The 19,931-nt window shown below is 35.7% G+C and overlaps 1 protein-coding gene across 3 annotated transcripts in view; it reads left to right on the forward strand.

Moving 5' to 3' along the window:
- The window catches only part of LOC132095550 (RNA-binding motif, single-stranded-interacting protein 1-like), a 59,427-nt gene that overhangs the window by 11,043 nt on the left and 28,453 nt on the right, over nucleotides 1–19,931 (forward strand). For 2 of the 3 annotated variants that reach the window (XM_059500659.1, XM_059500660.1), the window contains exon 2: nucleotides 13,843–14,024. In XM_059500659.1, the coding sequence (XP_059356642.1) occupies nucleotides 13,843–14,024 (182 nt within the window). Of the gene's footprint in view, nucleotides 1–3,164; nucleotides 3,472–13,842; nucleotides 14,025–19,931 lie in introns of those variants that run through there. The other variant, XM_059500661.1, reaches the window with a different exon arrangement.

Here is a 19,931-nt window from a genome sequence, read left to right on the forward strand (position 1 = left end):
TAGCACTGACCCTCTGCTTTAGCTGAATCAGGCCTTTCTACCTTATTTGCCTGTTGACATGCTGCCATCATTCATACAAACACATACACAGCAGAGCGAGTCCTTCCTTTGAGTGCAGAAAACCACATTAATCTTATGTAATGTTTTAAAATTCTTCCGTATCACTTTGTCTGTTTTGAAAATATCCCGATGCTTAAGCTAGGGGTCAGGATGCACAAGGTCGCAGAAAACAATAAATGCTCTGCTAGAATACATTGACATTGCAGCAAGACTTCATTTATTTGATCAAAAGTGTAGTAAAATCTGTAATATTGTGAAATATTATTACAATTTACAATAACCATTTTAAATTTTAATATATGTTCAAGTGTAATTTGTTCATGCGAATTTTCAGCATCATTCCTCCAGGCTTCAGTGTCACATGATCCTTCAGAAAACATTTTAATATGCTGATTTAATGCTCAAGGAGCATTTTTGATTATTAACAGTGTCAAAAACAGCTGTGCTGCCTCATAAATTTGTGGAAACCATGAAGTATTTTATTTTTCAAGATTCTTTGATGGATAGAAAGTTCAAAAGAACAGCATTTGTTTGAAATAGATTTTTCTTATGGTATTATAAATATCTTTACTGACACATTGATACATTTTATGCATTAATTAAATTAATTTTTTAATGCTTTTGTTGTCTCAAATGCATCAATTGACTACAGTGAACCTTTTGCCCCGTATTTCAAATATTTAGTCAGTTTTTATCTCTTTTTGTGGCATTTATTCTGAGAACTGGTTTATTTCTGACGTAGAAAGCTATTTTGTGTGTAATTGAGCCAAATCTTTGAAACCCGACTGCTTTGTTTCTCATCTGATCTGTGGCTGGTGTTGACGCACTCATGTTTGCTCTGTCCTGAATGGCAGATGTTTTCCAGTCTGGTTTTTCAGTCCACAAACAGGAAAAGGATAGGATCCAAGGGCAAAGATCTTACCCCTGCTCTCTGTGTGATTGTAAATGACCTATTTACATCCTAATTTTCCAACTTAAACTACTGTCTAAGCACGATCGGCCAGAGCCGGGGATTATTGATACCACAAGGTGTTTTCGGTGCTTCTAAGATCACATTTATATTCAAAACAGCGAGTGCAATCGAAAACTGATGAGCTCAGGGAAAGTTATTTAAGAAGACAACAGGAAATGCAGTGTTTAGGTGTGAGGATGTGCCTTACATGCATCACAGCCTCAGAGAAAGAGCAAGAGAGATGGAGAAACACAAGACAATCTGCGTGCATTTTAGAAAATGACATTTTTCTTTCTATTTGTGTGTAAATGGATGAGTAGCAGCAGAGAGTGAAGAAGAAGCATCATCATTAAGTGTTTCTCATGCATGTTCCTCCTTCTTTAATGCACTGGATAAAGCTGGTAATGAAGATCCAGATTGAGCATAGCTGGAGGAAGCTCGTACTGTATAATATATATGAGAGTTTGCATTTGTGTTACATGTTTTGGTCACTACATCATTCCCAGACTTCCTTTGGTCTGTTATGTCATAATTTAAATGTGGTTTCTGGTTTGTGTTGAATCTCTGCATTAATTTGATGTCTTGATATCAGTACTAAACATCAACTTCTTAATTGATTTAAAAAAAATGTAGAAACAATTATGCTGTGAACATTTAATGTCAACTTTGCATTTGCTTAATTTTTTAATGTGGAGGCAGATAGATAATAGAATATTAATTATGTATAATAATGATAATTATAATTATAATACTTTAAATAATATTTAATTTATTTATGATTAATTAATGAATTTCATTTAATAAAATTACTTAAATTTAATGTTATGTGTAATTTTTTTATTATTTTATATATATATTAGGGCTGTCAAACGATTAATTGCGATTTAATTGCATAAAAATTGTTTTTGTTTACATAGTATGTAGTTTGTTTACAGAGTAATTTATGTGTGTGTACTGTTTACATTTATTATGGATATATAAATACACACACATGCATGAATATATTTAAGAAAAATATGTCACATATATATATTAAATATATTTATGTATAATAGAAATTATATGACTAAGTAAGAATATAAAAATGTAAATATTTTCCAAACAAATATGCTGTTATGTTTGTTTCTTCATATATACATAATAAACATAAACAGTACACACAAATATATTATGTGAACAAAAACTTTTATTTTGGATGTGATTAATTATTTGACAGCACTAATATATATGTGTGTGTGTGTGTGTATATATATATATATATATATATATATATATATATATATTTAAAAAAATTAAATTATAGTAAAATATAATGATATAATCTGATATAATATAATATAACAATATAATTTCAATTTTCTTTTTTTTATAATTTACACATAAATACATAATTATATATTAAATTAAATGTAGTGCAGTATAAATATTTGAAAATAAATATAATTTAATAAAATCAGTTTAATTCAAAATAAATGTGTAAAAAGTAAAGCACTCCTAAAGTCATCTGTGTCTAATTGTCATGAAAATTCTGTCACAATGCAAAAAAAGCTTTAATGGTCCTACAATACGCTTCATTTAATGAATGCAAAATATGATTTCTGGTTTCTTCCTTCTCTTTACAAGGTTAAGCTTGAGCTTGTTTTCATAAATTTCACCCTAAGTTTACACACCAGCTCTTCCTGCAGTTAGATAACACCAAAAAGCTATAAATTGACTTTTTTTGTGAATATGTGTTTATTTGAGTGTCATTGTTTTTTTTTACGTCATTTCCACTCATTTTGGCTTCTCGACCTAAACGCAGTGTTAAATCAGTTTGTATAACACATATGAAATTGTAAAACCACAAAAACCGATGGCCTCACTCAGGAATGTGAAGTATTTGGGTCAAAGGAAACCAAGAGCTACCATAGGGGGGTTGATGAAATGTAATATCCCCTCGCTTAAAAAACAGAGCATTGTGCACCCTTCACAGATCGTGTAAGTGCATGCTTGCATGCTTAACATGCAATATGCATTAGTATTTGAGCAAAGAGTCTGTTTTGTGATGTTTTTTTAGTATTGTTTGTCTGCACGTCCCCCCTTCCAAACAGAGCGCAGTGGTTTCTTCCATAGTGGGAGGTGTAGTTCTGTATAGAAGTCACCGCAGATCAATGAACTGAGGGAAACAGACGGGCTGGGCAAGCCGACTACAGCGAGCGACCGTGGGATATACGCTGCTCACCGTTCTTCAACACCTATAATTTCTCCCTCGTCGTCAAAGTGAGACTCTATGACATCGCTGCTCGGCCTCTATGGTTTATAGAGCCACTGATACAACTTTACCTTCCTGGATACACCAGAGCGTACGAGATAGAAACATTTGGTAGAAATTTATTCATCCGTCGGTGGATATTCGGTTGTTGAGGATGATTTTTGCAAATTCTGGCAACACAGTGAGGACGTCGCATAATCGTAAACAGGTAAAAGCTTTATTGTGGCCCTCGTGGTTATTTGTTGTCTGAAGTGGGGTTGTGAAGTCATAATTCAGAATGTGTTTCTGGAAACTATTATTTGCACTTTCTTGTTTAAGACTACTTGTGTCCAAAAGCAGCACTTCCATGAAACTAATCCATAAATGATAGCTGTCATTGGTTCCCTTCCAGTCAGATGCTCCCCTCTGATGGGTGTGTTTTTGTCGTGCTAGCTTTATTTGATTGTGTTATGGCACCGGCTCTCATTCACAATTTTATCACACCTTTCCCCCTCCCGATCAAACCCGTCCCACCAGTTTAAAAATAGGCCTCTGTTTGATCAGGTTTTTACGTGTCTCATGCACGTCACTGCATTTTCTTCTGATGGGAACAAACATTCATAGCCCTGCCTGTCTGTGTTGGGTTTCAGTGGTTAATCTACTTTACTGTGCTGTAATGGTCAAAAGTCACAGCGCTGAATTAATGCGCCCTCTCATATGACACTCTTCATTAAAGCCTTCTCTAATCTCACTCCATGCATGCATTTCACATGCACTACCTGCAGAAACATATGCTGGAAATCTTTTCATCCATCAGTTACTGAGTGCAGTGAGAATCTTGCATAATCATGACCAGGTGAAAATCATATTTGACTTTAATTGTGGCCCTCATGGTTAGTTGCTCTTTACAGTGTGCTAATGCAGTCTTTTGGTTGAAAGCTATAATCGAACGTGTCCGAGTCATATTTCAGTCTTATTTTTAGATTTTGCATTAAGAATGTACAATATAGAAACAGTTGGTGAAAGATTATTCATCCATCCGTTGTTGTGGATGATTTTTGCAAATTCTGGCAGCGCAGTGAGAACGTTGCATAATTGTAAATAGGTAAAAATCCTATTTGACTTATGGTTATTTGTGCAGTTATAAATCATGTAAAAGAACAATTCAGACTTATTTTATTTTTGCATATAGAAAATTACAAATGTTAAAGATAAGAACATACAAGATGGAAACATATGGTGGAAATGTATTCAAACGCCTGGATGATTTTTGCTAATTCTGGCCAAATAATGAGAAGGTTACATAATTGTAAACAGGTTAACATCATCATTCCAAAGTCATTTGATTTTTAGATTGTGCATAAAGAAAATGACAAGCTGTAATGACAAGAACGTACAAGATTCATCCATATGTTATGGATGTTTTTTTGCAAATTCTGTTGCATAATTGTTAACGGGTAAAAATCATCATTTGACTTGAAGTGTGACGCTCATGGTTATGTTTGGTTTTAAAGTGTTTTAGGTGAAACCTGTAAGCGAACATGCCAAAGTCACACTTCAGTCATACTTTTAGATTTTGCATAAAGAAAATGACAGACAATTACACACATTTCCCTCTCAAATTCTCATTACTTTAATGCCAAAAAGCATTGACATTTATATTTCATGCTAGCTTTTGTTGTAACTAATTTAAAGGACTTTTTCCCACAATAATGCATTAAAACATTAAGATGGAATTAATATATCATAGGAACCACGCATAAGAATATTAGGAATCATAAAGGAGCTGCAAAGTATTGTCCGCATTCAATGATTTTAATATGATTTTGGGGTCAGATATGACCAGCTGGTGTTTCCCCGCGATTCACTCTTTTTGAGGTTGGTTTAGGTGACCTTGTCATATCAGCGCAGCATGATGGGATTAGATAGTGTCGCAGTTTCGACCTGCAGCATCTGTGAAAGCCTTGATGATCCGCGTGTTGCGAAAGGCACGCTTATAGTGCGTCGCCCAACGATGAAATTTGATTTAGCAGCACACTAAGAGATTGACTTCTTGATAGAAGAGGAAGGCGAGGGGGGTGGAGGAGGAAGAGGAAGAGGAAGGGTTTGGTAGTTACTCAAGAGGATTATGCATATATTCATAGGACATTTAGCAGCAGAGCAGCATCTCTAACAGGGTGAGGCCGGTTACTGGAAGTTCAGTGTATTTCCAGCACGGATATGATGGGCTGACTTGGTCTGCGGTGCTCTGATAAGAAGCCAGTCTCTCCCCACAGAGCTGAATAGTCAAACAGATGCGAGATACAAACAGGCTTTGAGTTCCCGAGAAAAGCCTGTTCCACTCTGGCAATGTGTGGGTTTCAGTCGGAGCAGAGGACCTTCGAGGGGAAACACTGGCTTCTCGTCATCAAAGATGTTCTTTGTCCATTTGTAGGCCGTGTTTGTGCCTTATTTCCTGTTTGCATGGCTGTTTCTCCAATGCAAAGATCAGATGAGCTGCCTTGTTTTGTTTTTGAGGTCTGTCCTGAAGTCCTGAAAAACAGACTTGCTGTTTTCTTGGAGAGTGCATGTTGTTCAATATACTTTATGCATTTAAAATAAATGGAAATGTTGCACAGCTTTCGTTCTGATAGGTAAAAATCCACTAAATAATCTCATGTGGCATGAAGTGCAGTTTGGGATGTCCAAATGTGATGCCGTTAAACTATTCATCCTGTGAGCGTTTAAAGAGATTAGCACGCTTCAAGGACTTCCAACTTGACCGGCAACGTGACTAAATGTGCCGTTTTTCCAGCGTATCCTCTCAGAACACTTGACTAATAGCATTCATTGTTCTTTACAGGATGATGAGTTCATTTTCATCTGAAATAGAAGTCAGGGGTGTTTTCTCCAAGGCCAGGGAGGCAGTGACTTTTCCGTAAAAAATCGGAAGAGAATGTGATCTCCAGAATGATGGAGGGAAATCATGAACTACCCAGTACTATGCATTTCTTAACGTTTATATTAACATACGGATTATTCAAACCAAGTCATGTCAAATGCTCCAAAAAATAAACTACAGTAATACAGTAAAAAGTAGTACACGAATAAAGCAAAACCAATTTTTTGTTTTAATTACTCGTATATCAACAAGTAAATCATCTCTCTTGCCTTCTTTAGCTCGCTATGTTCACATTAACTATGAGCGAATGTAATTAGTGTGGTGTGAATGAAGAATTAGAGGCTGAAATGACAGAATGTGCTTGTTACTGCATTGTATTAAATCCTTTTGAAGCAATGCAAGAAGTGCATAAAAACTTGAAGAACTCAAATTAAACTTGATTGACTTTGATCCTAGCAAATGTTCTCAGAACTTTCTAGCAAGATTCTCTCAAAGTTATGAAGAAACGTTCTTAAGTTACATGAATAGAATGTTTGTTAGAAAGGTCTTTGATAATGTTCTCTAAAAATGAGCACAAATTGTTATTTATATGTCATTAATGGAATGTTTTTTAAACGTTTCTGCTCGTTTCAGAACATTCCGAGAATGTTTAAAAGTAACATTCTCAGAATGATACAATGGAATGTATCCTTATATTATGTGAAACATTTTTAAAACATAAAAAAAGACATTTTCAGGAAACTCTGCAGAAATGGCTTTCAGAAACTTCTGGGATGTATGGGTTACTTGTTAAATGTGTAGAGACCAGTAACCATGTCAAACCATTTCAGAAGTTAGCACACACAGCTGAACGAGGCCTTTATCGCCCTGTCAATTGTTTAGTATCAGCGCAGTGCTGGAAAAATCCATATCAAGGCGGATTTAGTGCAGCTTTTGACCTTTAATAATCCACAGCTGGCTTTTTAAACTCTAGCTTGTCTTATTTATCCAGCCTTGTGTTCATGTCTTTACGCAGTTGCATTGGACTATAGCAGAAAGAGCAGCCAAAGGGTTGCCAGGCCATTTTTAATAAGTCATTGACTTTGTTCTGACCCATAAATGCTGTCTTTGTTGTGTAGACCTTTAATGAAATGATATTTTGTTCAGCACTGCTAGATTTCATGGAGCTCAGGTCTGTGGTTTTCAGCACCTGCCAATATTGAGCATTTTTATTGCTGTCTCTGCTTTGTATGGGAATTAAAGTGATAGTTCAGGCTAAAATTTAAAGTAGTCATCGCTCACTCTCCCTCATGTCCATCTAAACCTGTATGACTTTCTTTTTTCTGTGAAACATGACAGAAGTATGTCAAAGCTTCTGTTTTCTGGAGTCGTGAAATGGATGGTGGTTTATAATGTCACTCTGCTAAAAAGACACACACACAAAAAAAACATGAAAAACAAATAGTACAAATAGTAGCTTATATAATGATGGGAAATATTACATTTCAGCTATCACATGAACTCAAAAAACTAAATGTTGCGCACAAATCATATAAACTACTTAAAATGAAAATAATACAAAGTCTAAAGGGGTTAGAATTGAGTAAATTTTGCGGTGAATTTTTCTTTTAAATGTGAGTGAAATAATCTATTTGCATATAAATTGCATAATGCAGAATTTTTTTTTAAACTGTTTTCTCGAATGACTGTCCTCCACTTAGCCAAGTCATGCTACATGTTTATTTCTTTAGAAACTTGACTGAATTATATAGACAATTTATTTTGAGTCATAATGATACCTATAAAACATGCTATGAATGATCATGCTAAGACAATTGCATGCACGTCTTGCATCAAATATTGCCTCTATTTTATTGCACTAAATTTATTAGTGAGTTTAAATGGGTCAGATAAAGACAGAAGTGGAAGATTAATGGCTGTAAAAGTTTTTTAAAGTTTCCAATCTCATTCGTTCTCATTTCAAATCTTTCAGTGTGTTGTGTGCAGTTTCTTTGTTATTATTTGTGAAATTTACTAGCAATTTCTGAGTGAAGGCCAGCACCATATTTTCAATGCTCCTTCAGAACAAGGTTATGCCTTCAGATTAGATCCTTTTTTTATAGTAAGATGAGGAGTCCATGTGACGTGAAATAATATCATGTGCACTACCATATAAAACAAATGGAATGTATTTTCACAATGAACTTTCTGTTAGTTTCATGGCGGTTCAGAAGTTGCGTAAAAGGCAAGATGGGAACAGTGGAGGACAGTGAGTTTTCCTCTCTCTGGATCTCGTCCAGTGAACTGTGTCACTGCTGCATACCAGAGATTCCGAACACTTCCTCCTCCTTGTTACTTCCACAAAAGAGCGAGCGGGATATTCACAGTTGAACTGCTGAAGCACTTGAGCAGGAAGACCTCCTCAGCTCAGAACATCTGTGTCCATAAAAAAGGACGGAAGTAATGTCTCTACCACACAAGAGATCTTTTATAGCACGGAGAATGAAGCCAGAAAAGCATTGACCTCAACAGATCCGCAGCCCGTTCAGAAATTCCCGAAGATTTTCAAAGCGGTTGGCCTCGCATTTTGGGGTTAAGCTGTTCTGATTAGACAAAAGTTTGGTATGGATCGGCGTCATATTTACTTGATGTTTGTAGTTAGCAGTGGAGATGGTGTTTCCATTTGAGAAATCCATCTAGAATAGTCAATGTACAATTTATCAGACTCTTTCGAACCTGACAGAGCTTGAGTATTTTGTGTTGACTTTTGTTTCGGTTGGTTCACATTTCTTCTCGTTTGCTTTTTTAAAACGAAATTTTGCATGTGTAAAAAAACATGCATGATACACCACAACTCTTTTTTTTATATTTTACTACTACTATCATCAAAAATCGTTATTTCATCCATGAGAAATCGATCCAAAGCTTCAGTTCTCACTTTACAATGATTAATTCGACTTTTCCATAACTGATAGGGCTTATGTATTTTGTATTGACTTTTGTTTCAGTTCATATTCCTTCCCTTTTACTAAGAGCAAATGCTTGATATTGCATCTGTGTGAAACGTGTGATAAACCACAGCTTTCCCTCACTAATATGACCAAAAAATATATATCTGTGAGAAATCAGTCCACATAGTTCCCGTTCTCACTGTGCAACAGTTGATCAGTGTTTCATTTGTTAGTGTTTTTTTACAGTAGGGTTTTGTTTGACTTCCCTTTCGCTCAGAAAATTGATGGTTTTTGCATCTTTAAAAACATGCATGACAACCACAACACTTTCACCTCTATTATGACTAAAAAGAAGCAAAACCAAAAAATGCAAAAGTAAAAGTATATGGCATCCTGTGTTCTTTTTTAGACTGTGGTAAAATAAAATAGTCTGTTTGGAGTATCACTCACTTAAATGGTTTTCTTTAAGCTTTGTCATTGACAGTCTTTGGTCTTTAGTGAAATTTCGGCGAATCTTGGCAAAAGCAAAAGCATATCTGACCCTGGACCACAGGGTCCTCTTAAGTGTAAATTTTTCGATTTATAAATCATCTACAAAGCTGAATAGATAAGCTTTCCATTGATGTAAGGTTTATAAGGATCGGACAATATTTGGCTTAGATACAACTAATCTGGAATCTGAGGGAGCAAAAAAATCTAAATACTGAGACAATTAACTTTAAAGTTGTCCAAATGAAGTTTTTTGCAATGCATACTACTTATCAAAAATTCAGTGTGATATATTTATGGTAGGAAATTGACTAAATATCTTCATGGAACATGATCTTTAATTAATATCCTAGTGATTTTTGGCATAAAAGAAAAATCAGTAATTTTGACCCATACAGTTCTTTTGGCTATTGCTAAAAATATACCCCAGAGACTTTTGGTGAAATCAAAGATTTCAGTGAAAAAAAATTACTCAAGGAATTTTCTTAAAGTAACATCTAATACAGTTAATACTTACAGTTGCATATATGGTCTCTGGGTTTAATTTCTAGATCTGTGAAATATCAACAAATCTGTTTCCAAAGATAATACGTTTTTTCTAGTATATCAAGTTTGTCTTTTGCAACCCGACTGTAGTAGACTTCTGTAGACTTTATTTTGAATTAGAGTTGTACATTCACAGCAGTCATGCTGTATTACATCACTTTCATAAAACATTATCTTTCAGTATTGCATCAGTTTTATTTAAACTTCTGATTTGGAGTTAAAATTGTTGTCATGACTGGATGAAAAGGCTCTTTCTGGTGGTCATCCCTTCAGGAAATGGCAGAGATGGGACCAAGTCACACATGTGCAAGTCTCAAGTAAGTCTCAAGTCTTAACCTTCAAGTCTCAAGTAAGTCCCAAGTATTTTTTTCTTGGGCAAGTCAAGTCAAGTCAAGTCACAAGTTATGTCAAGTCAAGTCAAGTCAAGTCCAAGTCAAGTCACCTTATTATTGTAATTTTACCTGCAGAATCTGATCTTAATAAAGTTAAAGACAAGATATAAGTAACAGTAAATTAAAATAATTAGGATTTGCATTGTAAATACTCATGTTCAGTAAAATACATCATGGAATCAAACAAAATTGTAACTTCATAAAATTATTTATTTTTCACTCTCTCTCTCTCTCTCTCTCTCTCTCTCTCTCTCTCAAACGACGTGACATGACATTCCGCCAAGTATGGTGACCCATACTCAGAATTCTTGCTCTGCATTTAACCCATCCGAAGTGCACACACACAGAGCAGTGAACACACACACACACACACACACACTGTGAACACACACCCAGAGCAGTGGGCAGCCATTTATGCTGCGGCGCCCGGGGAGCAGTTGGGGGTTCGATGTCTTGCTCAAGGGCACCTCAGTCGTGGTATTGAAGGTGGAGAGAGAACTTTACATGCACTCCCCCCCACCCACAATTCCTGCCGGCCCAAGACTCGAACTCACAACCCTTCGATTGCAAGTCCGACTCTCTAACCATTAGGCCACGACCTCCCCTCAAACACAGTTTACATACAACATTAAACTTTCTTACATTTCTCCTCTCTCTCTCTCTCTCTCTCTCTCTCTCTCTCTCTCTCTCTCTCTCTCTCTCAAGTTCAAGTTGCTTTATTGGCATGACATTTGAGTTACAGAATTGCCAAATTTAGCATTTAGATACAGAATAAAATATGATTACAATAAAATACCACTCAATAAAAATAGCAGCAGCAGATAATATTTCTAATATTAATAATAGTAATTATATACAATTAAGAATATCAAATAAAACAGTTGAATATAATAAATTATCCCTTTCGTATGGTGTATAAATATTTAGCAGCTATTGTGACTGCCGTCTCATTCTCTCCAAGTATATAGAGTAGTTTCTCAGAGTCATTTAGAGACAAGAATGAACGATTCAAAGCTTCAAACTGTGAGAAGAATGTTTCTCTTGTAGTGCTGTATTTGGGACAGACAAGAAGGAAGTGTTTCTCATCCTCTGTTTGATTCAGCTCACAGTGTTTGTCTCTCTTCTCTCGGTAGCCAGGATCTTTTATGTCTACCTATCTCTATTTCCAAATCATGATCATGGAGTCGATATTTTGAAAGGATTTGTCTTTCTTTTAATGGCTTTAGTGATAAGTAATTTGCCAGTTTTGTGGTTCTGTTTAGGGCCGAATAACACTGGAGTTTGGTTTGGAGCTCAAATTCATTTTTTCATTTTTCATCTTAATTATACTTCAGATTTTTGTCAATTAGTTTCTGAATGTTGGGGTTGTGATTGGAGTCAGACTCAGTTTGGGTTTCCTTCATCAGGTGAAGCACGAGTGTGTTTCTCTCTCACTCTCTCTCTCTCTCTCTCTCACACACACACACACACACACTCTCTCTCTCTCTCAGAGTACATCCGTAAGTCATTACCTCTATTACAAGGTATTGCACTTGCAAAATATAAGATTCGAGAGAGTCTTGTCTGCAAGCCGAGCACGATGTGGCCTATCCCACCATGTATGCGCCACCGGTATGCGCGCTCATAATGGAAGCAACGCGGTCGCGACGCGCTCGACGCCTCAGGGGCGCAACTGCCCGAGCGCTTTGGAAACAAGGAGAAAGCGGCGCAACTAGCGATTTCCACGCGTTTTTAGGCGCGAATTATTGACGACAAAAGCGATGACCCTCGGTACCCCTCGAGCTGAGATGTTGATGTGATGTGATATCTGATCTAAGTGGGCGTGGTCTGCGTAAGGTAGAGAGGGCATGACTGATGATGTCATGACATGACAACGCGATTCTCAGCCTGCGCTCCAGCTGAGTAATCAATTTTATTTTTTAAAAATAATTTATATATTTTATATTCAAACTGAAAACATAATGTGATTAACACTCAAGTCATTCAAGTCATCCTGTCTCAAGTCAAGTCAAGTCCCGAGTCTTTAACTTCCAAGTCCGAGTCAAGTCTCAAGTATTTTATTTTTTGTCAAGTCAAGTCACAAGTCATAAAAATAGCGACTCGAGTCGACTCGAGTCCAAGTCACCAAGTCACAAGTCCCCATGTCTGGGAAATGGTTATTATTATCAGTTCCTCATAGAGTTGCACTCTGGTTCTTGTGGATGGAAAGGCGACAAGTCCGTGGGACAAGTGAAAACGTGAAGTTCCTTTGATATTCACAGCATTGGAATATCATGTAAAATCAAAGAGTATGTTTTTCTCTACAAATCTGTTTAAAATGTGCATACAAGATATATCCAACAATGATGTGTAAAGAAGAGAAAATAGTTTTCATAGGTTTTACATGTTATGTGAAATACTGAGAATAATTTAATTTCATAACACACGAGTCCTTGAGGCATATTTGAGAAATAGGACTTTCTTCTGAAATTGTAATTCTCTACCTCAAACGGTGTAGCATTTTGCAAATTTCAACCCATCCCAAAATGACACAAAATGCAGTTCGTCTCTTTGTGCACGCAAATTAGAATAGTTTTTACCATATGAATAATGACTGATCTTCTTCAAGTTGTTGCAGATCTACTGTGCCTATGTTCATTTCTGTAATACGAGCAGGATTCACCTGCATTGAGATAAAACGAATGGCTTTAGGTCTGTTGCATGTCAAGCTCATCTAAGAACAAATCTTTAACAAAAGGGTTCTGCACATAGAAATGATTAGCGCTCACCCCTCGGCCTCCAGTGCCGCAATCGCTTCCTTTAGTCCTCTCCGTCAGCCGTGCTCCTAGGTCAGAGCTTCTGGCCCCTGTGGACCCACTTTATGCTGACAACTGCTTTCTGAAGAAGAAGAGACTGCACTGCAGATATGGATCACAGCGCTGCCAGATACTCATCCTCGCACTGACAAACATGAGCTGTGTAGCATTAGAGCTGAGGAGGTTCAAGAAACAGATCAATTCTCGCTTGAGCCTCAAAAATTCTGAATTGGTTTCAGTTCAGTCATTAGTGGTTACTGAAAATGTTGCAATCCGTTTCAAATTTAAGGAAATGTTTCATAAATTGAAGCATTGTAGTTTAAATAAATTTTGAGCAAAATACATGTATTGTGATTTATATATTTAATATACTGTAATGTAAAATTGCTCATGATGGATCTTGATCAAACGTCCCACTGTTACTGGAGTCATCTGCTTTCTGGATTAGTAGTCTTTGTTTTTTTCTGTCCAGTAAATTTACTTATGGTTTCTTTTACTTTTTGCTTTCCAGTTTGCTTTGACCTTGTTCCAGTCTGACCGCAGTTTGTTTTGTGTCCTTCCCTCCAGCCTCCTGCTGGCCCCGCCTCCCACCCGATGGCTCCGCCCAGTCCTGGAACCAACAGCAGCACCAATCACAGCAGCAGCAGCAGCAGCACAGCCGGCTGGGAGCATCTCAGTAAAACGAACCTCTACATTCGTGGTTTACCACCAACCACCACCGATCATGACCTGGTTAAGCTCTGCCAGCCGTGAGTACCTCCTTATAGTGGCCGAATATTGAGATACTGTCACAACAAGGCCATAAATTTAAGGAACAGTTCACCCAAAAAAAATAAATAATAATATTTGTTGAAAATGCACTCACCCTCAGGCCATCCAAGGTGTAGATGAGTTTGTTTCTTCATCAGATTTGGAGAATTGTAGCATTGCATCACTTGTTCAACAATGGATCCTCTGCAGTGAATGGGTGCCATCAGAATGAGAGTCAAAACAGCTGATAAAAACATCACAATGATCAACACCACTCACTCACCATAAGAAATAGTTTGAAGTTAAAAACGATGGATTTGTTTCTTACAAACATGCAGGTTTTTGTGAATCACTTGTAGATTATTGTGATGTTTTTATCAGCTGTTTGGACTCTCATTCTGACGGCACCCATTCACTGCAGAGCATCCATTGACGAGCAAGTGACACAACGATACATTTCTCCAAATCTTTTCTGATGAAGAAACAAACTCATCTTCGTCTTGGGTTACCTGAGGGTGAGTACATTTTCAGGAATTCTTAATTTTTGGTGAACTATCCCTTTAAGAAACCCTACTTTGAGAGGTGTTGATGAAGAGTGCGTCCCGGTTTGTCCGGATCTGTCTCATTAAGCCCAGTTTCACTGCGAGACGGCGGCTCTTCGAAATGGAGATGGATTACTGTGGCCGTTGGATCAACAATCCAATCGCTGCTTACAGGGTCATCGTCGTAGTGGATTCTCAGTTCTTTCTGAAACAATGTGCAGTTATTGCTTGATGAATGCTTCAACGTGTGGTTGAACGGCTCTGAGGTCGGTCTATCGATCAGAGACTCTCTGTTCAGAAATGGAGGCACATTATTGAGTGTAATGTAAACTTTGCTTGAGATCTGAGCACTGTTTCTCGCTCAATGCAAGTTCAGCATCTGTGGCATGATGCGATTATTGCAGAAAATCATTTTGACTTATTTGGGGTTTTTTTGGATTTAAAAGGCAAAATTAGCGGTTACAGTGAAGTAGTATAGAAAATGTAAGTCTATGGAGCAACACTTCCATTGTAAAAGCAGAAATCTGGAAGCTTGTGTTTGTTTTTGTGTTTTTTTTTTATAAAATCTTATGATATGCTGTATATTACTGTTTATATTTTGCAGCAATCAGGCACTTGTAAATTAACTTTATGAAGTGGGACAGTTTTCTAGGTTGATGTTCTCTTAATTATTGTTGAATATTTTTAAATTTGCATTAAAGTGCCTGGCAATAGCTATGTGCTTTTGATGTTAAAATTAAAAGATTGGATAAAACTTTACACATTTTCAATGATTATCATACACTAGTCTCATGTTAACATGTTAAAAAAGTCTTATATCTACTTTGAAACTCATCTGAAACTTTTTCAGGATGCAAGATATATCCAAATGATATTGGTTATCAGCTAATAGAAATAACTGTGCATGTTCATTTCTCCTACTTTTATATTTATATTACTTTCTAATGCTCTCTCAAAGTAAAAACAGTTTAATATTATAATGTAATTACAAAACTAATTCAATTAAACTTTTAAATGTAATCTTTAGCAATTCTAAAAATAATATTCATCCATAAATTCACTTGTAGCATCTAAACAATGTTCAATGTTTTTATTTTGTATTTATTAAAATTTATAAGTGTATTTATTCATACAATTTTAATAAGGGCCATTCATTTATTATAGGCCATCAGATAACCGGTTATTGGTCATCACTTAACATGAAAGATTGTTTTTAAAATGTATCGTTGTCAGTCTATATTTTAATCGTGCATGCTAATTTCTCCCACTTTTATATTTATTATTACTGTAGCCATCATCTGATGCTCACTTATATAATAAAGTTTAATTAAAAAACGTAAGTACATTAACGCTTTACATTTAATCTTTAGCAAATATAAAAAAGAACATTGAATTGATTTTTTTCAAACAAACATTGTAATGCATGAATTCACTTGTAGAATATAAAACAATTGAATTTCAGTGTTTTATTTTCAATTTATTTATGTTTATAAATGTGTTTGTTTATGGAATCGCAATATGCGCCATTAATTGATTATTGGCCATGATATGCTAATCATTGACTGATTTTTATCAGTCCAGAATTTGAGTATCAGTGCATCCTGTAGTATTTTTGAGTTCTTCCGTAAGTGCATTAATCCTGTTTTATAAACTAAAGGATTATGTGACAAATAATTTAGCCACAAATGCTGCTTACAGTCCTACACATTGACTGAACCTGAATCATTTGGCACATGCAGGATTTTATAGGAGTATCTGGGCCAGGGTGTTGGATAAAGAAAGCACCACTGGCCGCTCTTTGGTCTTAGTATTGTAATTTCACTCAATTCTCTCTCATATTTCGGTCATTGTGTGTCAAGGGCTGCAGGATGACTTTCCCCTCTAAGAGCTCTGGGATGAATGCCATCAATAAAAGATGAGGCATATGCTCTGTCGCTTTGAGTCTATTGGATGATTTGAAGTGATTTTCGAGCAGAATCACAGGACTGGTCCTCAGAGGACTCCTGGGAGTAGATTGACAGATAGACCATAATGCACTGCTGCAGACAGAAATGACGCTTAAGAACAGAACAATCCAATGTGAGAAAGCACATGGTGCTGTGAATCTAAGTTAGGGTGGGTTTGATGTCCAAACGCTTTGAGTAACTGTGTATCATGGTAGCTAATCATGTTTTCTGAATGTTTAATGCCAAAATCTTATATAAATATTAATAAAAAAATTAATACATTCAACTGACTATCCTACAAAAAAATTGTGAATTATTCAAATATATATATATATATATATATATATATAAAATAATAAAATAATATCTAAATGTAAAAAAATTGTAGGATCTATTTTTTTTCCAGTTGTGTCAAAATAATTTATAATTAACTTTTTTTTTATATATTTTATTTGTATTTTGGTTAGATTTGAAGTCTGAAATTAGTGCAAAAACAGCTTTGCATTATGAAACAATAGAGTTAAAAACCAAATTGTCAATATTATAATTTGCAAATGAAAGATACTTTGTCTCTGTCTTGATTCTTTTTAGTTTTATTGGCATTAATTAGAAAGCTGCTGTGGTGTAAAGAGAAGGGCTCGGTTCATGTATGGCTGTGATTGAGGCTCTGGATTAGTGCTGGGCTTTGCACCAGCGGTTCAGTGGTGTGATCATCTAACCCTTCGCTGTATTTAGCATAATCTCATCCTGATGCCCAAAGCGATTTGTCCTTTGACCTTTCGGATGTAACCTTTTCCAGGTCACTTCCATTGGAACGATATGAGGTCAGAGGTAACAATGTCATAATATAAGCTTCTGGAGAATCAAATAATATGCTGGATCATGAAACATCAGATCAGTGTGTTGAGTCGATCCTCTATTCATTGGCTTTAGACGACTGTTGACATGATTCTGTGCTGCTCGGCATAGTTTTATGTGCTTCGATATTTTCCAGCCTTTTAATGATATTTAGCATTTCGATATTGATGTATTTCCTCTGAAATGGGGAAAAATGGATGTTAAAAAGATTTATTTATTTCTATATATTTCAGCCATCATTATATTCTGTAACTTAATGAGCATTTGACCGTTTCACACACACACACACACACACACACACAGACACACACACACACAAAACTCTTCATGACAGCCTATTAAAATAAAAGTTTACATTTAACTTGAAGAAATTGTGACAGAAATACATTGCCATTGCACAGTAGAATGTATGTCTTACTGCTACTTCTACTAAGAAAATATTAAATAGTATGAAATTTAGTTAAACAATTACAACTAAATCCAGAAACATTTCAATCAAGGGCACAGAATATAACGAAGAATAAAACAGAATTTGAGAAAAAATAAAATGCATGTCATAGGGCCCTAAAAATTTGATTTTTGTTAAATAAATTGCTGTTTACTCGTTAAAGTCTCATGATTTCAATCCCTTAGACATCCTTTCTGATTAATAAAATTTAGTTTAACCTTTAAAACAGAGTCCAAACTAAAATGGAATCTATGGGGACAGAATTTGGGAGAAAATAAAACCGATTCCACAGAGCCCTTTAAATATATCTTCATTATGTCAAATATCAACAAAATCCAGTCAATGTGCTTATAAAGGAAAATATAATAAATGCATACATCATTCAAAAGTAATAAATAGTATACTAAATGTTATATATAGTAAAATGTCATTTTAAATGAATATCATTCATTCCATTTATTTCTGTCTGAATCAAGATTCAGAAGGGGCGATGCATCTCTTTGCACATGATGCTATATTTGCTGAATATGTATGTTTTGGCAGCCTAGAAACTTGCTTCATAAAACACACACAGTGTGAAGATGATCCGTTACTGGAATCAGTCCAGTCTGCTTTGTTTCTGGGGATTTTCTTTGGCCTCTAAAGCCCAAGTGCGTAGATAATGTTTATTTTGTTATATTCAGATTCTCTGTATTTTTTAAAAAGCATGATGGGATGTAAAATATTTTTTGATTTTCGTTTTATCCCGGTTATTGAAGATATAGCAAAAAAGCATGAGAACTATGCTTGTGGATTGTTGTTGAGAGGATTTCACTCCCCAGAAAAAATAAATCCACTTAACATAAGCATGCATTTTCATGCAAATCAGAGGATATGGCTTTCACGACACTTTCACCTTTGCATATATCCAGAGTAGAGCAGATTAAAGAGCCTGTCCTTAAGGAAACGCTGTCTAGCTGGAAATGAACCAAAACCAGGGAGGAAAAACATTTTCAGGGGTCACATACACTTTGTGTGTGTGTGTGTGTGTGTGTGTGTGTATAAAATAATAATAAATTAAATCCATATGCTAATTCACATAAAAAAAGCTTTTATATTTGCAAATTCACTAACTCATGAACGAAGTTTGCAAATCCACAACCAAATTTACATTCATAATCTGTATGATTTGACTTGAAAGTAAAATTCAACAAATGCAAAACGCAGTTCATAAATGCGCGAGTATGTTTGCACATTTCTGAATGTTTCTGCGATTTGGGAATTTATTTTATTGTGCAGTTTCCTAAAGACAGGTGTAATCTGACTAGTTTCGCAAACTGAATTGAGTTTTGAATCTGCATTTGCAAATTGGTGTGCATGGATATAAATTTAGTGAATGCATTACTTTTGAGACTTTATACTTAAAAAAAAAAAAACAAATCCTCATGCAATGTTTGTGAATGACCCAGAGTTAAATTAGTATTGTAAATCTATATCTATGTATCTTTATATAGTACTGTTATAATCACCGAATATTGTGCATTTCTTGTTAATCTTAGCATGTGTTCATATGACCAATATGAAGACTGTATTCAAAGTTTGTTTTCAAGATGTTTGCTTAAGCCCTGAGCTCTTACTATGGAGATCAGTATGATTCTAATGGAGGGAAACTGGAGCTCTATAATGGGATCAAGACTGGGCTTGAAACGGCAGGTGAAACACCAGTCACATTGTTCCTCCTCTCAGGAACGATATTCTATCGGTCTCTCGTCCTCTTCTGCACCGTCTGGCCTCTGCAATTCAATTGTAATAGATTTTCAGCGGAAGCTAATGGAGGGGCAGCCTATTAGGAAGGGTTTTTCCTTCTGATGGCCTCGTCGTTTTCCGGTAAACCAGGCGATGAAGCACATAAAAAGGCCCATAAACGCTGTTGTGCTGTCTCTCCGGACAGCGAGATTAATGAATGACATTCATCAACTTTTCATAACGTTACAAAACCTAGTGAGCTGCCTACGTAAAAAAAAAAAGAGGCCTACTTTAGTTAATTTCCAGTGCAGCATCACTTCTATTCTTCGTTTAGAACGGATTAAAAATGCATTTGTACAGTATTCGTGTATGCTGTATATTTTTGTG

This window comes from Carassius carassius, chromosome 19, assembly GCF_963082965.1.
Source record: "Carassius carassius chromosome 19, fCarCar2.1, whole genome shotgun sequence".
Classification (NCBI taxonomy): Eukaryota; Metazoa; Chordata; class Actinopteri; order Cypriniformes; family Cyprinidae; genus Carassius; species Carassius carassius.